General features: G+C 51.0%; 1 protein-coding gene across 1 annotated transcript; it reads right to left on the bottom strand.

Moving 5' to 3' along the window:
• Window positions 1-686: 686 nt before the first annotated feature.
• Window positions 687-17697, bottom strand: TRIM16 (tripartite motif containing 16). Its single transcript, XM_054571209.1, has 6 exons — window positions 17147-17697; window positions 11703-11798; window positions 8350-8583; window positions 5986-6151; window positions 5427-5522; window positions 687-1622 (listed from the first exon to the last, which is right to left on the bottom strand). The coding sequence occupies exons 1-6, from the start codon at window positions 17627-17629 to the stop codon at window positions 1039-1041; spliced, it is 1659 nt and encodes a 552-aa protein (XP_054427184.1). The 5' UTR covers window positions 17630-17697; the 3' UTR covers window positions 687-1038.
• Window positions 17698-24210: the final 6513 nt, after the last annotated feature.

Here is a 24210-nt window from a genome sequence, read left to right as displayed (position 1 = left end):
CTGTGGAAAGGAGGATGCAATGACCAGGAGGGTGAAAGATTTGGAAAGTGGGAAATAAAGCGTGAAAACAAGGAAAGTGGGAAATACCATGTGGAAAAGCTTCCTGGGAGGATGTGTTGTGAGAACCGCCCTCCCATGCTCGAAGAACTGGCCTTTGAACAAGAAATCAGACAAGTCCACACACTCCAGGTGACTTCAGGAGAGAGGCAGGAGGCCCTCCCCAGAGGTCACGAGGACTAAGACTTGGACTGCACTAACACCTTTCTTGCAATCCTTGCTATCCCCAAACGGAGGCGTGGATGTTCTGCTGCTGCACAGCTGCATAGCCCCGTCAGACGTGGGGCCCGCAGAGAGATTTGCAGGCGGTGCAGGATGCTCTATTTCCATGTGAATAGTTCAACACGTAGTCTATTCCCTTACATGCAACACCTATGAACTAATGAAGAAGGCAGCATGTTATCGTGGTGAGAAGTTCAAGGTCAGCCCTCCAAGTTTGAAACCCAGCTCTGCCACTTACTCACCATGTGACTCCAGTGACCTTGAACAAGTTAACTGTCCCCCCAGGGCACCTTCCCCATCTGCAAACTGGGGCTGAAATGAACACCTACTCATGGGACTGGGTGAGGGTTGGGGTGTTGATTCAAAGGAAGCATTCAAAAGAGTGTCTGGGACATAGGACATGCATCAGAAAGCTGGCAATTTATTATGATTACTCTGTGATCTTTTCGATCTCTCTGAAGATTCCTGGTTCGCAATTCTGAGCCCAATATGTCGTTCACCAGAGCAGACAGGAGAATACCACTCAAAAATGGAAGACTCAAGTATCACTCAAGGGGACCTTTCATCTGAAGGTGACTTCAAACACTGGGAACAGCACGGCAAGGAGCAAAAGGGCGAAGCCAGAGGCGCGCCTCCTCATCCGCAGATTCCGGGATTTCTAAAGCCAGTGACCCCTGGCAGAGATTTCTGCCCCCAGGTCGCTCTCAGAAGGCAAGTTGCCGCTTGCGTTAGCGCAAGATGGAATGTGGATCCCAGAGTCTACGGAGCAGCCGTCCCTGAGGTCGGCGCTGGCTTCTCGGGCTCCTCTCCCAGGTCCACAATCCGCACGGTGTCTTCCTTCTTGGAAAGCCAGAAGGCCGCGTAGACTGGCTCCGAAAACTTACAGTCAAACGTGTGAATCAGAGTCATGGCGTCTGGCTCCACACCGTAGAAGGAGAGGATCCCTCCCGGGAAGTTGACGTAGACGCCCAGCCTCCGGAAGGGGCTGGCTTTGAGCGGGGTCTCCGTGTCACTGTGCCAGGCCGCAAACTCCTTCCCGTTCCAGTGGAGGCTCCAGGAGAAGTTGTTTCCAGAAATGCAGCTGTTGCGCTCCTGCCCTTTCCGGTCGATGCCTTTGCATGTCAGGCCAACATAGGTGCCTGCCCCCAAGATCTCTACCTCGAAGTAGTACCTGTGCAGGTACAGGCTCTGTTGGGACAGCACCTGCCGCCAGTGCAGGAACCTGCTGGGGAGGTCCGGGTAGGGATGCTCCCAGGGCGTAGTGTTGGTGACTTTGCGATTGTCCTCCTGTAGCCGGAGATACCTGTGTGCCGTGTCAGGGTCAAACACGATGTCACACGCATCTGAGGAGATATGCAAGTCAGGGAGAGTAGGTCAGAAACCGACAGGACACTTCAAACCTGACCAGCCTCCAAAGTATGAGAAAGCATCCATCTCTCTGTTCTCTATTTTCCCAGGCAGATGAAAAGAAAACCAGAAGACAGCAAACACAAATGTGATATTGTGACATATAACGAGAAGTACATATTTGGTCCCTGCCCCCCACCCCTACATGGCACAGAGCTCCTGAAAACCTAGTAATTTCCTAAGTGATAAGAACACGGAGTATCTTTTGTTCTCATAATATATGGTCTTTGACCCTAGTTCCCAGTTCCTGACACAGGACTCCTAAAACCCTTGTAATTTCCTGGGTAATAGAAAGGTCTTTTGTTCTAATGAGGAGAGAATGGGTGGGCTCTCGGATGGGCTGGTCACCACAAAGGCCGAGCCCTGATTGGAAGCTTGGGGTTTTCAGCACTGACGCCCCCTACACACACACACACACACACACACACACACACACTCTTCTCCAGAGAGGGGAGTGGGAAATGGAGTTAATAAATGGTCATGCTTGCATGAGGAAGCTCCATTAAAAAATCCCATTAGTGAGGGGTTCAAAGAGCTTCCAGGTGGGTAAACACATCCACCCTGGGAAGTGACGTACCCTAACTCCACGGGTCAGAATTTCCAGAGTTCAAGACCGTCCCAGACCTCATCCCATGTATCCCTACATCTGGCTGTTCACCTATGTTCTTTATCATCGCCTTTAATGAACAGGTAAGCATGAGTAATTGCATCTGTGCGTTCCGTGAGCTGTTGTAACAAGCTAATGCAACCGAGGACGGGGTCTTGAGACCCCAATTTGTAGCCGGGTTGGACAGAAGTTGTGGTGAACCTGGGGACCTATTCCTTGTGACTGGTGTCTCAAGTGCGGGGCAGTCTCCTGGAACTGAGGCCTTAACCTGTGGACAGGGGCAGAATTGGGTTAGGACACCCAGCTGGTGCCGTGGAGGGCTGCTGGTTGGGGAAACCACCCACACACATGCTGCAAGTTGTCCCAGGCCCTCTTTTAATTAAATATTTTATTGTTATTCTACTACAGTTGTCCCAATCCCCACCCCCTCTTTTAATAAGTCATTTCACTTCCTTTCTTCCTGAAGCTTAAATTGTTTGATATTTCCTGTATTATTTGCTCAACTGAATCAAGAAATAAAATCTATGAATTCACTGTTTCATTCATTCAGCAAATATGTGCTGAAAATCAGGCACTGTTCTGCCCAGGACTGGCAAGCGTTGGGAGGAACAGGCACTCCTGTGCTCACATTTGATCCATTTAAACAAAATTGACCAATTTTTAGCCAGGGGAACTCTGAAATAATCCCCACACATCTTCTCCTCCACGTCCCAGAAAATGGAGGTCGCACCTCCATGCACCCAGCTGCTCAAATCTCACTGAAGCCACGTTTGACATTTCTTTTGCCCTCATCCTCCCCCCTGCCTTGTCCCTCCTCACACACACAGGCGGCAGCGAGCCCTTAGGTCCCATGCACTTCTCACCAGTGCACGGCTTCACCTCCCACCTGAGGCTCCTCAAATCCCGCCCAGACTGGGGCAACAGGCTGCACACTGGTCATACTGCTCTCCCCTGCTCCCCTTTCATACCTTCCCCATGGTAGAGCCCCCGGTGCTCATTTTAGGGTGTAGGTGAAGGCGGATCACGTCTCCCAGCTTACAGCTCTTTGGTGGTGTCCTTTGCTCCTAGGATGAAGCAGTGGCCCCTCGCCCTGCGTCGCCAGCCTTGTCTCCTGCCCTCTCCCCTTGGATCGCCACCCTCCAGCACCACGACCTCAGACCTGCCCAACACTGAACCCACGGAAGGGCTTTGGCCCAGACCATCCCCCCTGCGACTCACTCCAGCCTGAGTCGGGGTGAGTCCTACTGGTCCTTTCAGGCCGCGGCTGAGAGCCCATGTCCTCAGAGCGGCTCCCTGATCCGGGTCACTCCCATCGCTGACTCTCAGACCCCTTGGCTTTTTAAACTCCATGTGCTCATTGTGATGTGTAATAAGCTATTTGTGTGTGTGTTTCATGTTTGTCCTCCTCCTTATTTGTAAGATGCACATTTTATGTGGGACTCTATCCTGGGTTTCCAGCTCAGGGAAGATGCACCGTATATCCTTGCTAGATGAATTAGCATATTAAAGTTTTTTTAAAAATCCACTAATTTAAAAAAATTAACTTAGTTCAACCTGGAGCTTTCCAAATTCCTTTGGTATAAGAGAAAGTCTTAGTAGTCAATGAGACCCCATCCTGGAAGAAAAGAAGGGCACAGCAGTCCAAGAAGTTAGAGGCAGAAATGAGTGTAAACGGAGGACCGCCGAAGGCAGACGGCCTGCAGCTGCGTCTCAAAGTGGCCCCAGCAGCGTCCGCAGCAGCACCGCACCCACCACCAGCCCTGAGGCATCCTTAGCGTCAGGTATTGAGCAAGAACAACCTCATCCAAGGGGACCCCGGACTGCCAGGATGGCAGGTGACTCCATGTTTTGGGACAAGAAAACCAGAATGGGCCTGGAACTTTCTGTTTGTTCCAGCAAGCAATGATACTTTTAGGAATGTCAAGGGCAGAATGTCAATGTTTAAAGGAGAAAGAGGCCCAGTGTACAAGCGGCTCCAACTGGTCGGGTTGGCAATTTGGGCCCCAGAACTTTGCAAAGGGAAACAACCTGAGTCTATAAAAGGTTAAAGGTTCATAACAATGCTCAAAGAGAAAAAGTGAATACTGGATGTACAAAAGGATATGTCATGCAAAAGAAAATAGATTATAATAAGATATCATGTCACTTTTATTTGAATGTTCAGAATGAAGGGTGTTTGGCTTCTTGTACTAACTACCTCTGTTTGTGAAACATAGATGTTCTTCCGTCAGGAAGACTAGAAGAATAAATACTGGAAACTGTGGAAACGAAGGGGTCCTGGGAAAGTGGGGCTGTGGCAGGAAGAGCAGATTGGCCTCAGAACCTGAGGCTGCGTGGAATAACCAGAGGAAAGGGGGTCCCGGGGCCCATCAGCCAGTGGTCACTCAAGGAACAATTAGAAGAGCATTCAATGCATGTTCCAAAAAGATGAATTAGCCAAATGCCTTAAGAAATGAGCCTTGAATGCACAGATGCAGGCCTTCCTCTACTAGCAGGTGCAACTGCCCCGGCTTGTTAACCATAATGAAGTATTGATTGAAAAAACAGTGTTTTTAATAATGTTAACAGACCAGCTCGATACCACATAATGAGAGCACAAAGGGCTATGCCATTCTGGCCATGCCACACTTAACAGGGAACCACTTGGTAAGTGGCCAGGCTCTACAAAAGTGCCAAGGTCATGGAAGACAAACAAGGACTGAGGGACTAGATCCAGACTGGGGGAGAGTAGGGCAGCATCTGTGACCCTGGAACGGACCTTAGGCCAAAAAAAGGACATTGGTTGGAACACTTGGTGAAATTTTGTAGATTAGTTAATAGCACTATAGCAACAACATTTATTTCCTGGTTTTGCTCGATGCACTGCAATTATGTAAAGTGTTAACATTTGGAGAAGATGGGTGAAAAGTGTATACAGGTTCTTTGTCCCATTTCTGCAATGTTTTTGTAAGTTTGAAATTGTTTCAAATGAAAAGTTAAAAAATATTGTAATTAAATGTTTAAAAAATGTGCCATGTAGAGATAGACCAAGATTGCAAGATCCTGAACCCTATGTGAGAGATCGTTTTCTTGCTTCAGCAAAGCGTTATACCAACATCAATAACTAAGGAAGAGAGAGCTGTTCACAACTTACATTGGAGGAACTGTTGCCTGGTGCTGGGCTCAGGTTTTGAGGTCCAATACTTGCGCTGAACAACAGCTGACACTTGAGTTCTGATGTCATACTCCTCTAGAAAATCAGAAAGTGGTGAATATGCACCTGTCCCGGTGGTCAGGGGAGTGTAAGAAGCAGATCTTCCCAGCCACTCTTCCCCGGGTGTCCTGTAGGGAGGTGGGGCTGGAACCCAGGCACATCTCAGAGAACCATGCTCGCTGGACCACATTTCTCTCACGGATAAAGTAAAATAGGCTGAAAAAATCCCAGACTGACTTGGATTTCACTTAAAAGTATACACATTAACAATCTGAGAAGCTGAACATAGAAATGCCAGCCAGTTGGACTAACTCCCCCTATCCGGGTCTCAATTGTAAAATGAAATCAAGATGTGTCCGTTAGTAATGTAGCCCAGCCAGAGGGTGGCTCTGCAAATGAGATGTGCCCTTGATTTCGCCATCCTCCCCTGGCTCTCTCTCACCTTCCCCGTCGACTACTCGAGAGGCACACGTAGCACAGCCCACAGAAGGCTTCTCACCTTCCCTTGCGAACTCCTCCAGCTTCTTCTTGTAGTTGTGCAGCAACTGCACTAAGTGCACAGTGGAGTCGGTGATGACCTTGCGGATGCCTGAGAGCTTGTCCTGGAGTCCGATGTAAACACTAGGGAAGGCGCTGTCCTCGGTGTTCTTAAACTTGCAGTACTCCTGAGGGGAGGGAACATGGCATCACCCGCCCTGGTTTCCGTCTCTCCTTAAACTGGGCTGCCTCCTACTCACTCTCTGCAGCTGCAAAATGGGTTGGTGGTAATGTGCACTTCCCAAAGAAAATATGTCATGTGCCCAGCGCAGGGTCTAACAACATCAAAAGCATTTATTTTTTAAATTAGGAAAGTGGGTTTTTGAAAATCAAGCGATACTAGGTGCCCATGAACAGCTCCAATACACGGCCCAGACTGGAAACCAAAAAACCAAAAATATATTTTGTGCCAGGAGCCCAAATGAAGGTAACATTCCTGTTATGCATACCCTCAGGATTTTTTTTTTAAATAATTTAAACACAAGTCCTCAGACAGGAACGCTTGCTGCCTTTTCCTTGTCAGTTCAGTCTAATACATGATTCTGATTCTCATACTATGATTTAGAGTTTGAAGTGTGTTTCTACATAGATAATCACAGTGAGCCAGTTATGCTTCAAAACAATGTGATGACCAGGAAGGGTTGCTTTCAGACGTAACTCATTATTATCAAAATTCAAATGCAACTGAAGCACTGAAAAGCAGACTGGATACAGCGTGAAACTCAGTGATAGAAGCAGTTGTACCAAGATGGTGAGGTGAGAGAGATGAGCGGAGGGGAAGAAAAAGTCCAAAATAGATTGTCAATAGAGAGAGAGACAGATAAACATTTTAAAACCCCATATAGATTTTATACTACATGTGATAAAAGTAGCATTTTAAATCAGCGGGGGAAGGGATAGGTTACCCAATATATGTTGTCATTTCAACTGGCTATTAGGGGGAGAAGACGTTATCTTTAACCAAAATAAATGTTAACTTACACTAAAATAGATTTGGTGCATATTAAAGCTTTTATGTTAAAGTTATACAAGGAAAATGAAAATAAAGAAAAATTATTTATATTCTCCAGGGGAACTCATGACAAGGAAAGACAATTTTTATTCATATTTTCTTCACATTTTGATATTGAAAAGCAAGGAACTGGCAGAAAGACATCCCATCGGTATTTTTGTCTTTGCTTCTCTTTCTCTCACTCATTACAACTATCATTGTCTCAGGGGTTGGAGGATGGGTGATTATTTTCCTTCATATTCTTCTGTTTTTTCCCACAATATACATTTATGTCTGTTGTAACTAGAAGGAATTTTTTTTTTCAAAAATGCAATCAAGAGCCCTAGCTGGTGTGGCTCCATGGGTTGAGCGCCGGCCTGCAAACCAAGGTGTCGCTGGTTCGATTCCTAGTGTAGGGCACGTGCCTGGGTTGCAGGCCAGCAGGGGGCATATGAAATGCAACCACACATTGATGTCTCTCTCCCTCTCTTCCTTCCTCTCTTCCCCTCTCTAAAAATAAATAAACAAAATCTTAAAAAAACTAAAATTAGGAATATTAGATCTGTAGGAACAGATTACTTACTCTGACCTATTTGATAAATGAGGCATTTAGGACCCAGAGAAGTTTCAAGACTTGCTAAAAACTACATAGCTATTTAGGGACAGATCCAAGACGGCAGCATGTGTGCCCAAGCCAGGGTCCTTCCCTGCAAGGGTACACGTGCTCCAGTCCAGCCCTAATAGCATGTGCCTTGGTGCTTCGTGGTACCTTGCAGTGAGAAGTCCCATCTGCTCTGCCGGGCCTTCCTCTTTCAGCCCCACGCATGGGACAGGCCTCCAACCCCACCCTGCTGGCCAGCCTCCTGCCCACTGCCAGAGTGGTTCCAAAAGCACACCGATCTGAGCTCACCCCTCCCCCAGCGGAAGTCCTCCCCTGGCTTCTGTGGCTTCCTGGTGAAGAGCGAACTTCCCCCACAGCCAGACAGCTGGCTGGCCTGGCCAGCCCCATAGCGCGCCACCTGGGGAAGCACCCAGTCAGTCCCTCCAATCCGTTGCACTCTCTCAAACCTTTCCCAGAACACACTCCTATTTGAGCATTACTCATCTGCCCTGCCCTGCCCTGCCCTGGTTCCAGCTTGCCGCTGGCTCAGGGGAGCCTTCCCTCCCCTTCGGGCATGGCTGCCCTCGGCGGAATCAGCACCTGCTCCCGCGTCCCCGCATCTCCCTGTGCACCCCATTCATCAAAAAGCAGTTCCACTCCCACACCTGCCCACCAGTTCCCTGGCCTTAGCTTCGCGGGCACCCCCGCCCCGCCCCGCCCCGCCCCGACGGTACCTCCAGGAACAGGACAGTGTTGCTGATGGCAGCGATCCTCCCCAGCTCCTGCTGGCTCTTCTCCATCTCCGCGCTCCTGTGCTCCAGGTGCGCCTTGATGCCATTGGCCTGGCTCAGAGCGGCCTGCTCCTTCTCCTCCAGGAAGAGCATCACGTCAGCCTGGGCCTTCCTCACGGCAGCAAGGAGTTCCCCAAACTGCTCCTCCGCCACCATCTTCACCTCTGACACAGACACCTGGCGGGCCAGGGACGGGGGTGAGGGCACAGCAAAGAACCTGTTAGCAAGGCGTCCAACTTTATCAAAACTCAGCACACAGAAATACAAACTGATGTAAACCTGTAAATTAAGGAGCAGTTTTCTACTGTAAAAGGAAGGTTTTATTCTCATCTGAATCCTGGGTTCCTGGAAAGAAAGATGGACTCCCTAGCATGTGAGTCCTTATTTACCCACCTGGTACTTAGTCCCCCATCCCCTAGATGAGAGCGTGGATCGTGTGCGTCTGAGGCCCCTCCCAGCTCTGAGAGCTGGGCTGCTAGTCACAGTTCTCCTATCAGCTTTTCTGCCAGGGCCAATCAAGCATTCAGTGTGCTTGATACTTATCTTTTTTGTGGTAAATTAATAACTTGGCTTCCTTATACCAATGCATCACATAAAGGAGCTTCCTTAGCATTTCATTTTGTCCGGTTGAACTGTCTGCTGAGGCCCTCGGAGCCGAAAGCACCGGCAAGTGTCTGGAGTCCTACCAGGCACGAAAGATTTAGGGGGTGTGTTGGCCACGGCACCCACACACTGCAAGATGCGCACACCCGGGCAGAATGGGGCGCTCCAGTCATATACGACATGGAACGGCTCAATGTGCTAAACATTAAGCATTCGCACGGTGGCACTTGTGCACGTGGGACTCTGTCCTTTCACAGGGTGAATGTCCGTTATAAACGCCTTCAGCCAGGATCATATTTACAGTATCAACCCAAGTTTTAAGTGATTTCCTCTTCTCTTTGGTAGTTCTTAAGTACCGGTGCTGATGGTTCTTATCATAAAAAGTTCTTTTTTACTATAGTTAAGAGTTCTTGAAATATAATAAAAATAATGCATTTTTGGACTCTGAGTTCTAGAATAGGAGGCTGGCTGCAGGGTGGGGCGCTCTTAGTTCAGAAAGGTTATCTGTCAGAAATTAGTTGGTCTGGATGGTGAATGCCTGGGGGTCTAGAGGACGGGTGCCGGGAGGTCTGGGCGCAGCCGGTGGTCTGGGGAACGGATGTCACGTGCATGCCAGGTGGCCTGGATGTCTGAGTTTTCGGGGGTGATCAGAGGGTTATCGGCAGGTCTGGTGTGCGTCCACATGTGTACCCAGGCATCGACACAGGACAAAGTTCAAAAAGTTTAAGTTCCCAGGATACTTTGGACAAGAATAGAGTCTTCCCTCACACCTCAGCCTTCAAAATGTTAATAATTTTAGCAGCTTGTTGAAAGTGACTTCATTTAATATATTCCCTATCTTTAACAAACATTTATTTATAATATAAAAGAATTGCAGCTCAGAGAGCACAGATTTGGGCAGAAACCCAAATAGTGTCCCAAGTACAGGGTGAGGGCAAGCTTTTTATATGAGGAAAGGAAAGGAATTATTACATGAATAACAGAAGAAGAAATTTCTATTGGTACTAACAAGCTGAGTGAGTCTTTAACTACTTGTGGCTGGTTTCTGATTCAGTCTTCAGAAAGAGAGTCCATAACCGTCAGTCCCGGGGGTAGGAGGTCTGCTGTCCTGGAAGCTTTGCTGACACTTTGTAAGACAATGTGGGTTGTAAGACAATGTGGGGTTGGCCCTGGGTGTTGTGGGAAAGGAGCGGAATTCGTTTACGCCCTGAAATGATGACATGTAGGTTCCTCAGAGAAGCATGACACCATGAAGCTCAGAGGCTACCGATGAACTTCAGGGTCCCCATCCCCCTCCCTGACTGAGGCCCTTCTGAGGAAACGGGGTAGACAGGCAGCCTCAGGCGATGCTGGTAAATTCACTCTTCGGCAGCTACCTGGGGCCTCTCATTCCCCAGCCTTCCCAGGGAGAAATACTTCTTCCTTCCTTGCATGTAAATGGAATGTAGGAAGGGTATCATTTGCTGCCCACATGATAACAAATAGATTCTATGGGAAGGTGCGGCCCCAACCATATCCCAGCACCACACATAATGGTTGAAAGAGGATGGTGCACATGTCTGCCAACGCGCTGAGTTGTTCTCAGGCCGAGGGCACAGCAACCCCAGGCTCCCAGACAACTCCCCTCACCGCTCTCCGTCTTCTTGTCCCTGTACGCGGTGGCAGTGTGATGACCCCCTCCCGCAGTCCCCATGCAATCATGGAAAGAGCTGCAGAAGGAGCCAAGTGTCTGCGACTGAAAGAGCTGGGAAGGGCAAGGTGCTCTGCATGGTTTCCACGTTACGCTGAGCCTGGAAATCAACAATCTCTGAAGGTTTATAAGGCTTTAAATGGGAATTGTTTTTCTTATTTTCATTATGTGAGTAAGAAAGATATGTTTATCCTTCAGTAGCTAGTTAGTTGTAAACACTAAGGAAGAGGACATTTTTAAGTTGAAATGAATACATGGGTTACATTCAGGTAAGTGGGTGGATGGGTGGATGGGTGGATGGATGGACAGATGGATGGGATAGAATCATTCCTGATATGCGAAGAATGATGCCGCTGATTCACTGCCACGGGGAGGTGTATGGCATTCTCTGCTGAGTGCTGGTTATTGGTTTGCCGCTAATGAGGAGCATTTGTGGGACTGTTGGGGTCTACTTAGAGTTGATATAGAAAATGATCATAAAATCGGAGAGACAAAAACTAAGTGGCCTGGCACACCTCTGACCTTAGCATTATCATCCACTGACCCAGCCGTCCTCAACTCCCCCTCCTGGCTGCCAGGACATACCACTGGTGGCACCTGCATGCAGATGGAGAACCCAAGATTACGTATAATTCCTGGAGCTCTGTCTTAACCCCCACAGCCCTTCTCCTGGCTAAGAAAGCATACACAACTGTAAAAATAAGAATGCTGTTATTGCAGGACTAGTCTTGTTTCTACTCTCTATTATGAAACAGTAACCCATTTGCCAGTTTTGAACCCTAAATTAATTTCATAGCAAATCCTGCCAGCAAGGTTAGGCCGCTCAGTGGTATAGCCGACTGTATCTGTGCCTATAATTCTTGTTTGCTGAGACACCCCAAGTAGCCCAAGGGCACGGAGGCTGGGCCTGCAGCCCCATGTCCTACAGCCCTGGTGGGCCTCGCCAAGCCCACGGCAGCCCCAGGTGCACTGAAACCTGATAGGTGACACAGAGCAGCCTTACCAAAACGGATTTGTGGTTGGCTTGGAGCCGGGCAATGGCGTTTTCATTCAACTTGAGTTTCCGCTCCAGGTCCAGCTGGGTGCCGCGAAGCTCAGCCTAAGGGAAGGAAAGGACAGCGTTGGACAGGAAGGAGTCCCGTGCCCGCAGGAGCAGCAGCACGCTCCGCTTACTTCCATGGGCGGGGAGCTTGACCTGGGAAGCTGCTCTCAGAAGCAGCCAAGGGCACCCTAAAGGGAGGTGCAAAGGGTCACCTGTGGGCCAGCACCTCCTGGGGCTGAACTCAGCATGAATTGGCTAAAATATGGGGCACGCATATATTGTGCTGTGATTGTCGTCATTTTCAGCATTCCTGTGGACTACCTCCCGTCATCCTCACCACACCCATGTTAGGTGGATGTCATTACCTCTGTTCTGCAGGTGACACAATCAAGGCACCTGTCCAAGGTCACACACATTCAGCAGGGGAGTTGAGCCCAGGCCGTCGGACCCAGAATCATCCTGACAAGGAGCGTGGGCTTGGAGCCGAGGGGGGATCTCAGGTTTTCTACTTAGCTGCTGAGACTTCGGAGAAACCTACTTACTTTCTCCACCCAGACTTCCCTTCCTTCACCTGTGCAACAGGGGGAACTAAATGCCCGATTGAGGGGTAACCGTGTTAATAGGAACTTCGCTGGTGCACTGGAGTGCTGCCTCGATGTCAGCGATGCCATCGTCACCGTCACTGCATCCCTGTCCTTCCTCCTGTTCCCGCACGGCTGCTTCGCACCGTGCATTCCCGTCCACCCCGGGAGGCAGCGAAGCGAGCCCCCGGAGGTGCCCCCTTCACTCTCGCCCCCTGGGGCTCCCTAAGCACCTTCGGCCAGAAGGTGTCCCAAGACAGGAAACTTAAGCCTTTGAACACCTCAGAGGCCCTGTCACTTTCCTCCTTCCACAAGGGCATGAGACAGCAAAAAAGAAAAACAATAGCTCTAATGGCTTTTGATGGGTTATGTCTGTGTTCTGTGTTTGTAGCTGTGAGTCACTGTTCCCTAATAGAACTCAGAGGCTATAAACAAGTGTCCCTCCTTCCAGGCCTCCGGGGGAGGGCAGCCTTGGCAGGCAGGGGACTCGCCTCACAAGGGCCCTCTGCAGATGGCAGGTAAACGTTGGCGCAGGCTCTGGGGCACGGACTGGAGCTGAGGGAACCCCAGTGGCCTCCCAGTCCTGACACCTGAGACCTGGTGCCCAGAGTTGGCGGGGGGGGGGGCAGGAGGAGAGGGGTGTCTGGCCCATTTGAGGGCAACTGCAGACTCCTGACCTCAAAGCCTTACACAGTGACCTGCTCCAGAGGAGGCGGAAGGAAACATGAGCTGCCTGTTTAAAGGTGGAAGGGGCCCTAGGAGCGCACCCCAGCCGTGGGCATAGATGCGACAATGTGCTGACTCAGTCGGCCCCCCACTTAATCCTGAGCCACAGGGGACACCCACAGAGCCTCCAGCGGGGGACTTCTCTGCACGGCCTGCAAACCACCATATAAGGAGAAGGCGGCTCCCAAGCACCTAGTGGAGGCCTCTCTGAGGGAGTCATCCCACAGGGAGTCGCCCCAGAGGAAATCGCTCCCGCATACCACAGACAGTGGGGCCGCTGTGGGAAACCAGTCTCTCCAGTTATTCCTCCTCCCGGAAAATGACAGGGCGGCTCCGGCTCTGGCTGCCGGGTTTCCCAGGATGCCAGCCCGCACACCGCAGGCGCGGGGGCAAGCGGCAGAGTGATGCCCAAGAGCCTGGGCAGCCCCCATTGAAGGGCACAAGAGCCCTGCCGACGGGAGCGGGGGATGCCGAACGTGCAAACGCCTCCCGATTGGAGGTCTGAAGGTCTCTGCCATTGCCTGCCACACAATCTTTATCCAACCGTGGGCGCCTCCTCTGGGCAGGACCACCGGGACTGGCAACAGAATCGCTCTTTCTTCTGTCTACAGGGCAGAGGCGGCAGCCCAGAGCGCGGTGGCCAGGACCCAGGTTGGAGATGGACATGGAGGAGCAGAGGGCATGAGAAAAGAGAAGAAAAGTCCAGATGGCATGAATTCCTTTGTATTTCCAACCACAAGATGTTGGTCTTTCATATGTTTGCCTTTTGTTTACATCTGACTTCTTTTCTCAATTTGTCAGAACCTACTACACGCCAGTCCAGTTAAATAAGACTTCCTCTCTGATCTCAAAAGACATGTTTAACAAAAAACAAGTTACATAACACTGAGTCCAAGGCCGTCCTCAAAATTCCTAGAAGAAATTCTTTTCCTGAGTGGCCTTGCATCACCCACCTTCCGGACCCCAGCAGACAGGCTGCGGCCAGTGCTGGCTGACTGCTCCCCGGAGATGTACAAATACCTGTGGTTCCCAGAAACTTGGCTCCTGTTCTACATGGAGACTCTGTGGGCAGCATTCAGTTCTGAAATTTCTGGAACCAGTGCTGACATTGAATGCCATGGCCTGTCACTAATGGGCTTCAAGATCTGAGACAGGGCCCGAACGAGTCTCCTGCCTCCGCGAACCCAGCCCTGACCTCACCCCTCCCCACGGCCGCACCCGCCTTGGACCCCTGGCAGCGTGTTGTCCCGGCCCTTTGCCGTTCCGGGAGCTGTGGAATGTGTCTTGGCTTCCTGATTGGAGTTCCCTGAGAACAGACCACGTAGCCTCACATTTAGCCCACAGGAAGCACTTCCTAATGTTCGATAAACGTGAGGAAAAACAAGAAAGAGTCGTGTATATTTCATGGGTCAGAACAAACAGGAAAGCAGTCAGAAGGAGCGCCCGTTTTACAACGCATACATGCACATGGGCACATGTCCATAGAGCAGCCGGTCTAAGATTCAGAGGAGGCGAGAGGAGTCAAGGCCAGCTGCCCTTAGAAGCGAAGGGGTCTCGGAAGCTGGCGTGGAGCAAAGAGACACGCTGAGGTCCCCATTGGGAAGAGTCGAAAGGAATAGAAAAAATAATCAAAGAACACCCAGAATGCCCAAAACTCAGAGTTCTTGCCCCTGACATAGCTAGATACCATGGGAGTTTCAGAAAAGACTCGCTTGGCTAACTGGGAAATAAGTTGCTCTGCGGTCCTGTTGCAGGATATTGGCCACTTTGTGTCCTCATGGCTGACCCTGCCATTTGCACTTTTCTACGCACAAAATGCCTGCCTGAGTCATTAGCCCTTAACACGATCCAAAGTGACCTTCGGCAAGTGGTGCCAGCAGGCCTGGGCCGGCAGACGGGAACACTGGACTTCTAGAGCCTTGATTATGTCTAACAAGACTTTCAAAATGATCCTGGTGGCAGCTGCAGCCTTGTCCAGGTCCTGCGTCGTCTGCGCTAGTCTTCTTGGGCTCCTCGCAGGAAACCTTCCGGCTCCTCAAGTTTGGCAGAGCCACCTAGAGTGCGGCTGCCGCTTACGTAGGACACTTAATATCTGAGCTGAAAACAAGGCCGCGGGGTGGAAAGGGCAAGAACTCAGGCAGATCAGAAAGCAGAGGGAGTGGCTTGGGGCCACCCCCAAAAACCTGGGGTCTGGTGCTACCGCCCTGTATTTATAACCATGACTGCTTTTCAGCCCTAAAAACGTCCCTGGAACACTTACCCAGGTGTTCTGATTTTACCTTATCAGTTCTCTCCATACACGCTGTGCACGGGTCTTCCTGCTCGGAATCACAATTACCCTAAATCTCTGTAATGCGTCAGTTTACGCTACGTTTAAAATTCGTACTGTGTCCATGCTGCCACAGGCACAGAACATTTCTTAGAGAAAACAGGAGAAAGTGTAGACAGCGGCGATCGCCTCCCCGGAGGGGGATGGGGGATCCAGGATGGGAGGGAGACCTTTGTCTGGTATAATCTATTGCAATATTTGGTGGAAATTGTTTTCCAACATGGAGATGCATCACTTGTCCAGTTAAGTATAATAAAATTCAGATATTATACCCAAAGGGAAAAGCAATACATTTTGCCTTAATATTTCTACTATACGTTTGGTAGGTTTGTAGTGCAAAAAGAAAGGTGAAGTTCCAACATTGTGATCTTGGGGACCTTCCCTTGTGTTCCTCCATCAGATGGCTTCCCCGAAGCCTTCGGTCCTCTCTCCATGACCCCTGTGTTTCAGTTTGGGCAAATGCGATGGAGATAAAAGATCACCACCTCACAGGGGGGCCTGGGGACTGGATGAGAAAACCCACAGGAAGCGTTTAGCACATGGCAATGCTCAAGGAAGACTAATCTTCTCCTTCATGCAGAGCTTTTCCCTTCGATCTGCCTAGCTGCTACTCAGAGCCTCCTCACAGTTACAAAAGCCAGGAAATGAGGGATATTCCCTGACACTGGAAACCCTGAAAACAGTTAGCGAGTGGCTTCCAGAGTTGGAAACAATGACGCACTGACATCCGGACTACACAGCTTTCCAAATTAATTCCCACGAGCATGGGGTAACATCTGTGCACAAGGACAAGCAGGGGGGAGGGCCCCGGCAAGCCAAGTGCCCTTCCTAGGAGCCTCTTCCTTTGCTGCCCAGGAAGCCTGGGCCAAGGGTGGGCCTGCCCCATGCGCAACACAAACAGAGACCTGCCAGGAGCGTAACCCTAAGGAATGTGGGACAGAAGTCGCCTGCACCTCCTCACTGACGACAAACAAGTGCTCGAGGAAAGTTCAAGTATGAGAAATAAAGCATATAAAGCTGCTAAATCCATTCCCAGGAACTTTGGGTTCTCAGCTGGAGGGCTAGTTTTTCTAGACACAATGTCCTGATCTCATGGAATAATGTCACAGGCTATGTGCATAGTGGTTTCTTTCTTTTTCTTTCCCCCAGTCTCTTCCTGATACCGCTACCTGATAGAGAACTTTTATTTTCCCCAAGTCAAGCCGTCCTTGACATTGTACATGGAGGTAGGTTTCCAACTCTATGTAATCTTAGTACTTTTCAAGCTCTTGGATTTCACCCCGGGTACCTCTAGGGGGCCACTTCCTACCAGTCTCTTGTTTGGGGTAGAGGGAAGAAGAGAAATGAGGGGCAAGGTGTGACTCTTTTCTCTTGAATTTCTGCCAAGGTTTCCCCTTCATTAGCTGCCAGGCAGATCCAGGCGGAGGGAAGCATCGCTTCCCTGCGCCGCACCCCTGCCCTGCCCCAGGCCCAGCCTCGCCGCCGTCACTGTCACCGAACGCTGCACGGGCATACGAGCAGGACACTACCCCAGGAGGAGGGACAGACACAGCTAGAGAGAGCGCAGGGAGTCGGGCCGAGATGGGGACAGTGACCCACTTCGGGCTTCCAAGCCCAAGGAAATGGATATTTACGCTGGACGAAGGGCCGAGTCCTAGGGTAAAGTTCCCCTCAGGTGAACCAGGAGCACAGACGAGCAGGCGGTGGCTCGGCCTCTGCCCCGCACACGCCTCCCCGCCTCCCTGTCCCGCAGGGGCCCCAGCACTCGCCTCCTTGTCCCTCCGGGCAGCATCCAGGGAGACCGAGGCGTGGCCCTTGTGCTCGCCCTGGCCGCACTCCTGGCAGACGCACTGGCGGTCGGGGCAGCAGAAGGCGACCAGCGGGCTGCGGTGGGCCGGGCAGGTGCGCAGGTCCCGGTCCTTCACCGGCTCCGTCAGCTGGTGGCTGTGCAGCTTGGTGTTCTCCTGGTGCGGCCGCAGGTGCTCCTCGCAGTAATTCACCATGCAGGTCAGGCAGGACTTCACCGCCCTCACCCTGCCGGCCCCCAGGCAGAAGTCACAGAGGATCTCCTCCTCCCCGTCGCCGCCGGAGCCGGCGCCCTGCCCCTCGGCCTCCCCCCGGGGGCTCTCCAGGGAGCCCCCGTCCTCATCCTCTGCTGGGCTGGCTGACCCAGAGTCTGGGCTGAGAGCGACCGCGGAGGGAGCGGGGACCCCGGGCAGCGGCCCTGGAGCCATCACGCCGAGCTCGGCCATCTGGAAGGCCCTGCCGCCTCGGCCGCCCTCGCTCCGAGCCCGGCAGGACCGGCCCCCGTCGGCCCGGGAGCCACGCCCAGACTGCGGCTGCCGCGGGACTTCACCGTTTGCTGCCTCCCAGAGGAGGCGCGGTGCCCGGACAGCCGCCCGCGGCGGTGCCGGCAGCCGGCGCGGTTACTCACGCTCAGGACGCCGCGCAGGATGAGTCCCCACAGGCTCGGGCCTCTCCTCGGGTCGGGTCCAAAACTCCATTCTTGTGTGAGTCATTCGTGCCCTGTGGCTGCCGCTCTGGGGAGGCCTAGGGATCCCTGAGCTCTGCTGTCCAAGGCCTGTATTGCCTTACATGGGAGGACAGCCGAAATTTGTTTTCATTTTTTTTTTTTTTTAGATACAAGTGTAAGGATTTCAGTCACAGGGCAGCCATGCAATCATTCCCTTCTCCTAGAACTAGACACGAGATAGCCAGGACCAAGACACATGTTTCTGAACCTGACTTTTTCCATGGCACCTTCTCGCACATCCCAGGAGACAGGCTTCAGGTGGGCGTTTGGTGTGGGTCAGGAGGGCGAGCGAAGAACCTGCCTCCTTCCCCAGGGAGCTCCACTCAGACAACCCTCGCAGCTGCACGTCCACCCCCGGTTCCTAAAGGGGGGGGGGGTTATGCCAGGAAGCTGCCCTTTTGCCCGTTTAATAAGGAGTTCCTAGACATGGTTTTTTACTTTGCTTGAGCTGCTGGAACAAAATACACTGACTGGTTGATTTTGTTAACCTAAAAAATAAAGGGCCAAACTGAGAGGCAACAAGTGTTTCTGTGAGATCAAAAAGAATAGCCCTGGCCGGTGTGGCTCAGTGGACTGAGCTCCGGCCCGCGAACCCACGTGTCTCCGGTTCAGTTCCCGTTCAGCGCACGTGCCTGAGTTGCGGGCCAGGCCCCCAGCCCGGGGTGTGCGAGAGGCAACCACACACCGATGCTTTTCTCTTTCTCTTTCTCTCTCCCTTCCCTTCTGTCTAAAATAAATAAAATCTTTAAAAAAATTAAAAAAAAAAAAAAGAACAGTGGAAACACTGATTCAAGCAGAAACCTGTGGAGGAGGAAGGAAATTTTCTCTACCATTCTAGGTTCTTCCAGCTGGTCTAGTATTCAAATAGACATGAGATAAACAAGGGAAAATAAACAAAGTTAATTACATACATATATATGGGAACCCTGCATACATGGGAGAGTCTGAGACCTCACGTACATGAAAGGTTCAGAGACAGAAAAGGGAAATTAGCCACATGGTACTTCTTACTGAGGATAAGTAGGGCACCTTGGAACCCGGGGGGCTGGGGCGGGGTGTCACTCACAGGGGAACAATAAGAGCATATGTTCAGTAATCAGATGTTTGCTCAGCCCTATAAATACATCATAAAACTTCATACCTGGTGATAACGTTTATTATGGGCAAGGACACAAGTTTAAATTCTTTAAGGGAGAGGTGAGAGTTTCTCTTGAGAAGACAGGGTCTCGATTGCCTTTAGCTCAAAGTAATTCACATGCAAAAGTGGCACATCTTGGGGAGGCCTGTTCTGAACCCCTTCAAGTCCAAATAGTTTTTTGATTAAGGGGTGAAGGCAAGGGGTTTTTATGAGAAAAAAGAAGGGGAAGGATTACATGAATGAAGGAAGGAATTTCCAAAGGTGCAAATAAGCCCAGTTATCCTTCAGCTGCACGTGGCGGTGCTAATTCTAAGGGATGTCTTTGGTTTTCAGTCAGGGGCCCTGCTTTCCCACCAGCCTGCAAACAATTGTTTGAAATACAGTGTTGGTTTGGCCCAGTACAAAAGCTATTTTTTCCCTGGTCAAACATTCCAAAGGTTGGAGGGGTAAGTCATGCAAGGCTTCCCTAGTTCTGTTTTTAAATAGCTTCAACTTAGGTCAACTTCTCACGGTTTAAACATGAATTTATTTTCTCACAATTATCGAGGGGAGAAGTCCAAGATCAAGGTGTGGGCAGGGTCAGCCTCCTCTGAGGCCGCTCCCCTTGGCTGGCAGGCGGCCTTTTCTCCCTGGGTCCTCACATGGCCTTCTCTCTGTATTTGCCTTTGTCCTATTCTCCACTTCTTATAAGAACATCAGTCATATCGGATGAGGAACCACCCTAATGACCTCATTTTCCCTTAATAACCTCCTTAAAGACACTGTTTCCAAATATAGTTGTATCCGGAGCTACTAAGGGCTGGGGCTTTTACCTTGTGAGTTAGGGTGTGGGGAGAAAAGTGATTCAACTCACAACACATGACCAGGGGATGAGACAGGACGCGTCAAGCCCCTGCGAAGAAAAGCATCCCCACTGGATGGGGGTTCCACAGTGTATTTAGTATTTGCCAGATGAGCACCCAAAAATCCAGGGTACTTGGACCCCAACTCTGTATCCTGAAGAGACTCCGCAGTTTCCCCCCAGATTTCTTCAGATACGCTCATATGGAATTGGAAAGCAAACGGAATGAAGACAGAGTGGGGCGGGGGCCCTGGCGCAGCTCGCCCCTGGGACCAGGGGTTGGGGTGTCTCCCCGTGGCTCTCCGTCCTTGGGCCAGTTCTGCAGGACCTGGATGAAACTACATAAACCAAGGATTGTTTCTTGCCAGTGACCAGGACATCTCACAGATCGAAGTAATCCAGAAGCTGCCTAGAGCTGGAAGGCATAAAAGACAATAAAAATCTATCTCAAATATGGCCCTGTTTATTTTCAGCCATGCATAGGATATGCATATCATGATTGCTTAAAACAGTGCTTTTTAGCAATGCATATGGTTTCCCAGGTATCCGTGTCCTAACTACCCTCTTCCATGCTAAGGATAACCTCAGAGGGGTTTCCTTATATTTCACGTCATTTTTTTTATTTAATTTTGTTATTGTTATTCTATTACAGTTGTCCCAATTTTTCCCCTTTTGCCCTCCTCCGCCCAGCCCACCCCCTGCTCCCGCAGTCAGTCCCCACACCATTGTCCGTGTCCATGGGTCATTCATACATGTTCTTTGACGAGTCCCTTCCCCTTCTTTCTACCCTTCTCTCCTTCCCCACTCTGCTCTGGCGGCTGTCAGTCTGTTCGATGTTTCCACATCTCTGGTTCTGTTTTGCTGGTTAGTTTATTTTGTTTATTAGAGTCCTCTTATAAGTGAGATCGTATGGTATTTGTCTTCTGCTGACTGCCTTATTTCACTTAGCATTATATTCTCCAGTTCCTTCTGTGCTGTTGCAAAAGGTAAGAGTTCTTTTTTCTGCTGTGTAATATTCCACTGTGTAAATATACCACAGCTTTTTGATCTACTATCTACCGATGGTCACTTAGGCTGTTTCCAATACTTGGCTATTGCTATGAACATAGAGGTGCATTAAGTTCTTTTGAATTGGTGTTCTGGGTTCTTACCAGGAGGGAAAGGAGCTGGCTGTTGCTGGTCGGTCTTGGGGCTTTCTGAAATAGTCACAGGACAAGGTGGCTTTACTTTCAGAGAGCCCTGGTGCTGGAAACAGAACAGAGCCTTTGATCTTCCCGGGGAGCAGAGAAGGGGAAATGGTTGCCTGCCTGCCCTGTTCCACAGCCCCTGGTCCAGCCTGGGTTTGCGCGGGCCTCTCACTCGCCTCCCGTTCTTCAGCTCCCCATCTCTTTCCCATGCGCTCTCCTTCCAACGCATTGTTTCCCTGCCGCACCTTCTGTACTACCCGCCCGGTCGGGCAGCTCTTGGTGTGCTCAGCCCTTCTCACTGGAGCCTTTGGGCTCACCGACATTCCACAGTGACGCGCAAGACAGGAAATCTGAATTTTCGGTCCCAGATTGGCCTGAGAAAACCATCTGTCCTCTCTTAACCTCACTTTCCTTGTCCATAAAATGAGCAAGTTGGTCTAAGCCAGGGCTGGTAAATAGATTCTTGGTTTGGCTCCCTGGGAAACCGTATTGTGTCCAAGTTCGTATCTGAGCTGAGTAGGGAAGGGCACATACCCTGCTTCCAGGACCTCATCAGGCCGCAAACCCCCTATTCCACGCTTCAGCCCCAGGAGGTGGGGCCGACGCCCTGCGTGTCTCCTAAACTCCCTGTTGAAACACTTGCTCGACACCCCCCACCATGCCTTTACTCCCCATGCGCCCTAGGATGTCCCCCTATTCTCAGGCTCCTCTTAGCTCCCTCGGCCTCCTTGCCTGAACTGCAGCTTGGCTTTCCCCAAAGACGCTGTCTCCCACCGCCTCTCACCTGGCACCGTTCCTTCTCTCACCATCCGTGTTTCTCAGTCCTCCTCACCCCCAATGTCCTCCTCACGCCTCAATGTCCTGTCCTGACCGCCGGCCACCCAGCCGCCCTGTCAGATCTGCTGCCCTGATGCCCGCCCCGGCCGACAGCGCCACCCTCCCCCCCCCCGCTGTCTCCTCCCAGCCTCCCCACCGTGCCCCTCCCTCCCGGACTGAAGCCTCCCCTCCACCCTGGCTCCACCCTCGCTCTCAGAACCTCCACCTCTGGATGTGGCCTTCACCCCCTCAGAGCGGAGGTCCTTTTCCTCAGCCACCCACCCTGGGGTCACACCTCGCGGGTTTTAATGCTGTAAAACATACGTAATAAAATGCACCACCTTAACCATCTTTAAGGGCACGCGGCTCAGCGGCCTCAGGCACATCCACATTGCTGTGCCCCCTCCCCATCCCTCGTCCCTAGGACCTTCACTCCTCCAAACCGGACCCCTGTCCCCCGGAGACACTCGCTTCCCCAGCCCCTGGCAACCACCCTTCTACTTCGGGTCTCTGTGAACTTGGCCTCCTAAGTACCTCATGTAGGTGGAATCATACAGGGGTTGTCCTTCATGTCTAGCCGATTTCACGCAGCCTAACGTCCTCAGGGTTCATTCCTGTAGCCTGTATCAGAATCTCCTTCCTCACACCTGGATTTTGAATTCACCAGAAATCTTTCTCCAACATCAAGAACTGAGAATCCCGGGCTCTGACTACTCCTCTAGCTCCCTTGGTGGATGCCCTTTGGAAAAAAAGGGCCTTGGGTCCCTTGGGCCCCTCATCCACTGCTCTCCACCATTTCCTCTCTGCCACCTTCCCCTCCTGTCTTCAGTTTCTTCTTTCCTTCTTGAAGACTCCATGGTCCACCACAAACATCCTTCTCTTGCAGCTGCCCTTGGGCCCCTCACCCTTTCTCCCTCTATCACATTCCCCTGGCAACCACAGGATGCTACATGAGCCCCCCTCTTCACATTCCCCGAGCCTGCAACTAAAAGCAAGGATTATTGGAGCAAAATCACCAGTCACCCAGGGGAGAGCCGCTGTAAGTTCGAGACCATTTCCCTCCAGTGGGACCCTGGCCATATGCTGCACTGCTCCCCTCCCTCCCCGAGGGCGGGGCTCCTCACGCCTCAGCCCTCTTACTTCCTCCCACGTCCACTCTGTGCAGAGGACTTTGACTCACACTTCACTATGAAAAAATAAGCCACTAATCAGGAGCTCCCTACTGTTCCCATGGCCGACCGACGAAGGTGCCGGCCTCTGCAGCCTCCCCACCTCTTGTCCTCCTGCTGCAGTGGAAGCTGCGTCCCCAGATCTATTACGTCCCCTACTCCTGTGAACTGGACGCCCCCGACCTTCGCAGGGACTCTGCTCCTTCAGGAATGCTCCTGCCCACACTTGTGCTCTGCGCCTCTCCACTGGATAGCTCCCACCAACGTGAAAATACATGCTAGAATCTGCCATCTTTAAAAAAGTTTCTCCTGACTCTACATGCTGGTCCAGCTCAGATCTACAGGTGTCAGCTTCAGTGTCCCTCCCCAGGGAGGCCTCTCCTTCCCAACCACTCACTTTCCACTGTTTATCCAGCACCTTTCATTTGAGCCATAGATTTGCTAAGTGAATGAGTGAATGACTGCATATGGTTCCCCTGCTCCTATAGACGCTTCTGGTCTGTAGAAGGCCTCTTATAACTGTAAGATTAATAGTTTCTGACACATGTCCATTTCCTGGTCAATGCTCCTGTGCCATTGTGAGGATCTGAAGATCATCTGCCTTCCAAAGTCACTTAGATAGATTCCCGCTCAACCACTCCATCAACAAGAAGTGACACCCGGGCCTGGCTGCCATTCCCTCCCATTCCCGGCTTTGCTCAGTTCAGCCCTGACCATCAGTCCATGGGATATTCTATTGTAATATGTGCTACTCGGTCTCACCGAGATCAACTCAGGCAAAGAATGGTCCTGCCAGAGTGAAGGCTTAGGTGGTGTTAATCAGGCATTGCTGACTCCATCATAACCACCCCTCAATGCTCAGCCTTATACAACATGGAGTGTCTCTCGCTTCTTTACAAAACAAATGTAATTTCACCCAGATATCCTTTCCTCAATCAAACTTGCCACCACGAATATTAGGGTCAAGTTGTGGTTCGATCTTTCTTTCCAAAATTGAAGGAGATTTTTCCACCCAGAATTTTGAGAACTCAAATTCTACCAAGCCATGTGGTAGGTCATTGGTAAGTAGGCAGCTAACCGTTAATCTTTCATCCAGTTGACCCTGTGACAAATAATCCCACAAACTAACAAAGTTACTCAGGGGTACAT

The sequence above is a fragment of the Pteronotus mesoamericanus genome, unplaced genomic scaffold (genome assembly GCF_021234165.1).
Source record: "Pteronotus mesoamericanus isolate MK-2021 breed Mesoamerican mustached bat unplaced genomic scaffold, CSHL_Meso_final contig_22, whole genome shotgun sequence".
Classification (NCBI taxonomy): Eukaryota; Metazoa; Chordata; class Mammalia; order Chiroptera; family Mormoopidae; genus Pteronotus; species Pteronotus mesoamericanus.
Note: the sequence above shows the minus strand (reverse complement) of the source record. Positions and strands in the feature narration are given on the sequence as shown.

Bases quoted from the DNA above. Each gene is read 5' to 3' on its own strand.
- TRIM16 (XM_054571209.1), bottom strand. From the start codon at position 17,629: ATGGCCGAGCTCGGCGTGATGGCTCCAGGGCCGCTGCCCGGGGTCCCC. The intron at 8,584-11,702 runs GTAAGGCTGCTC...CTGGCCCGCCAG, and splicing joins CCAACCACAAATCCGTTTTG to GTGTCTGTGTCAGAGGTGAA. The intron at 1,623-5,426 runs GTAAGTTGTGAA...ATATCTCCTCAG, and splicing joins CAGGCAACAGTTCCTCCAAT to ATGCGTGTGACATCGTGTTT.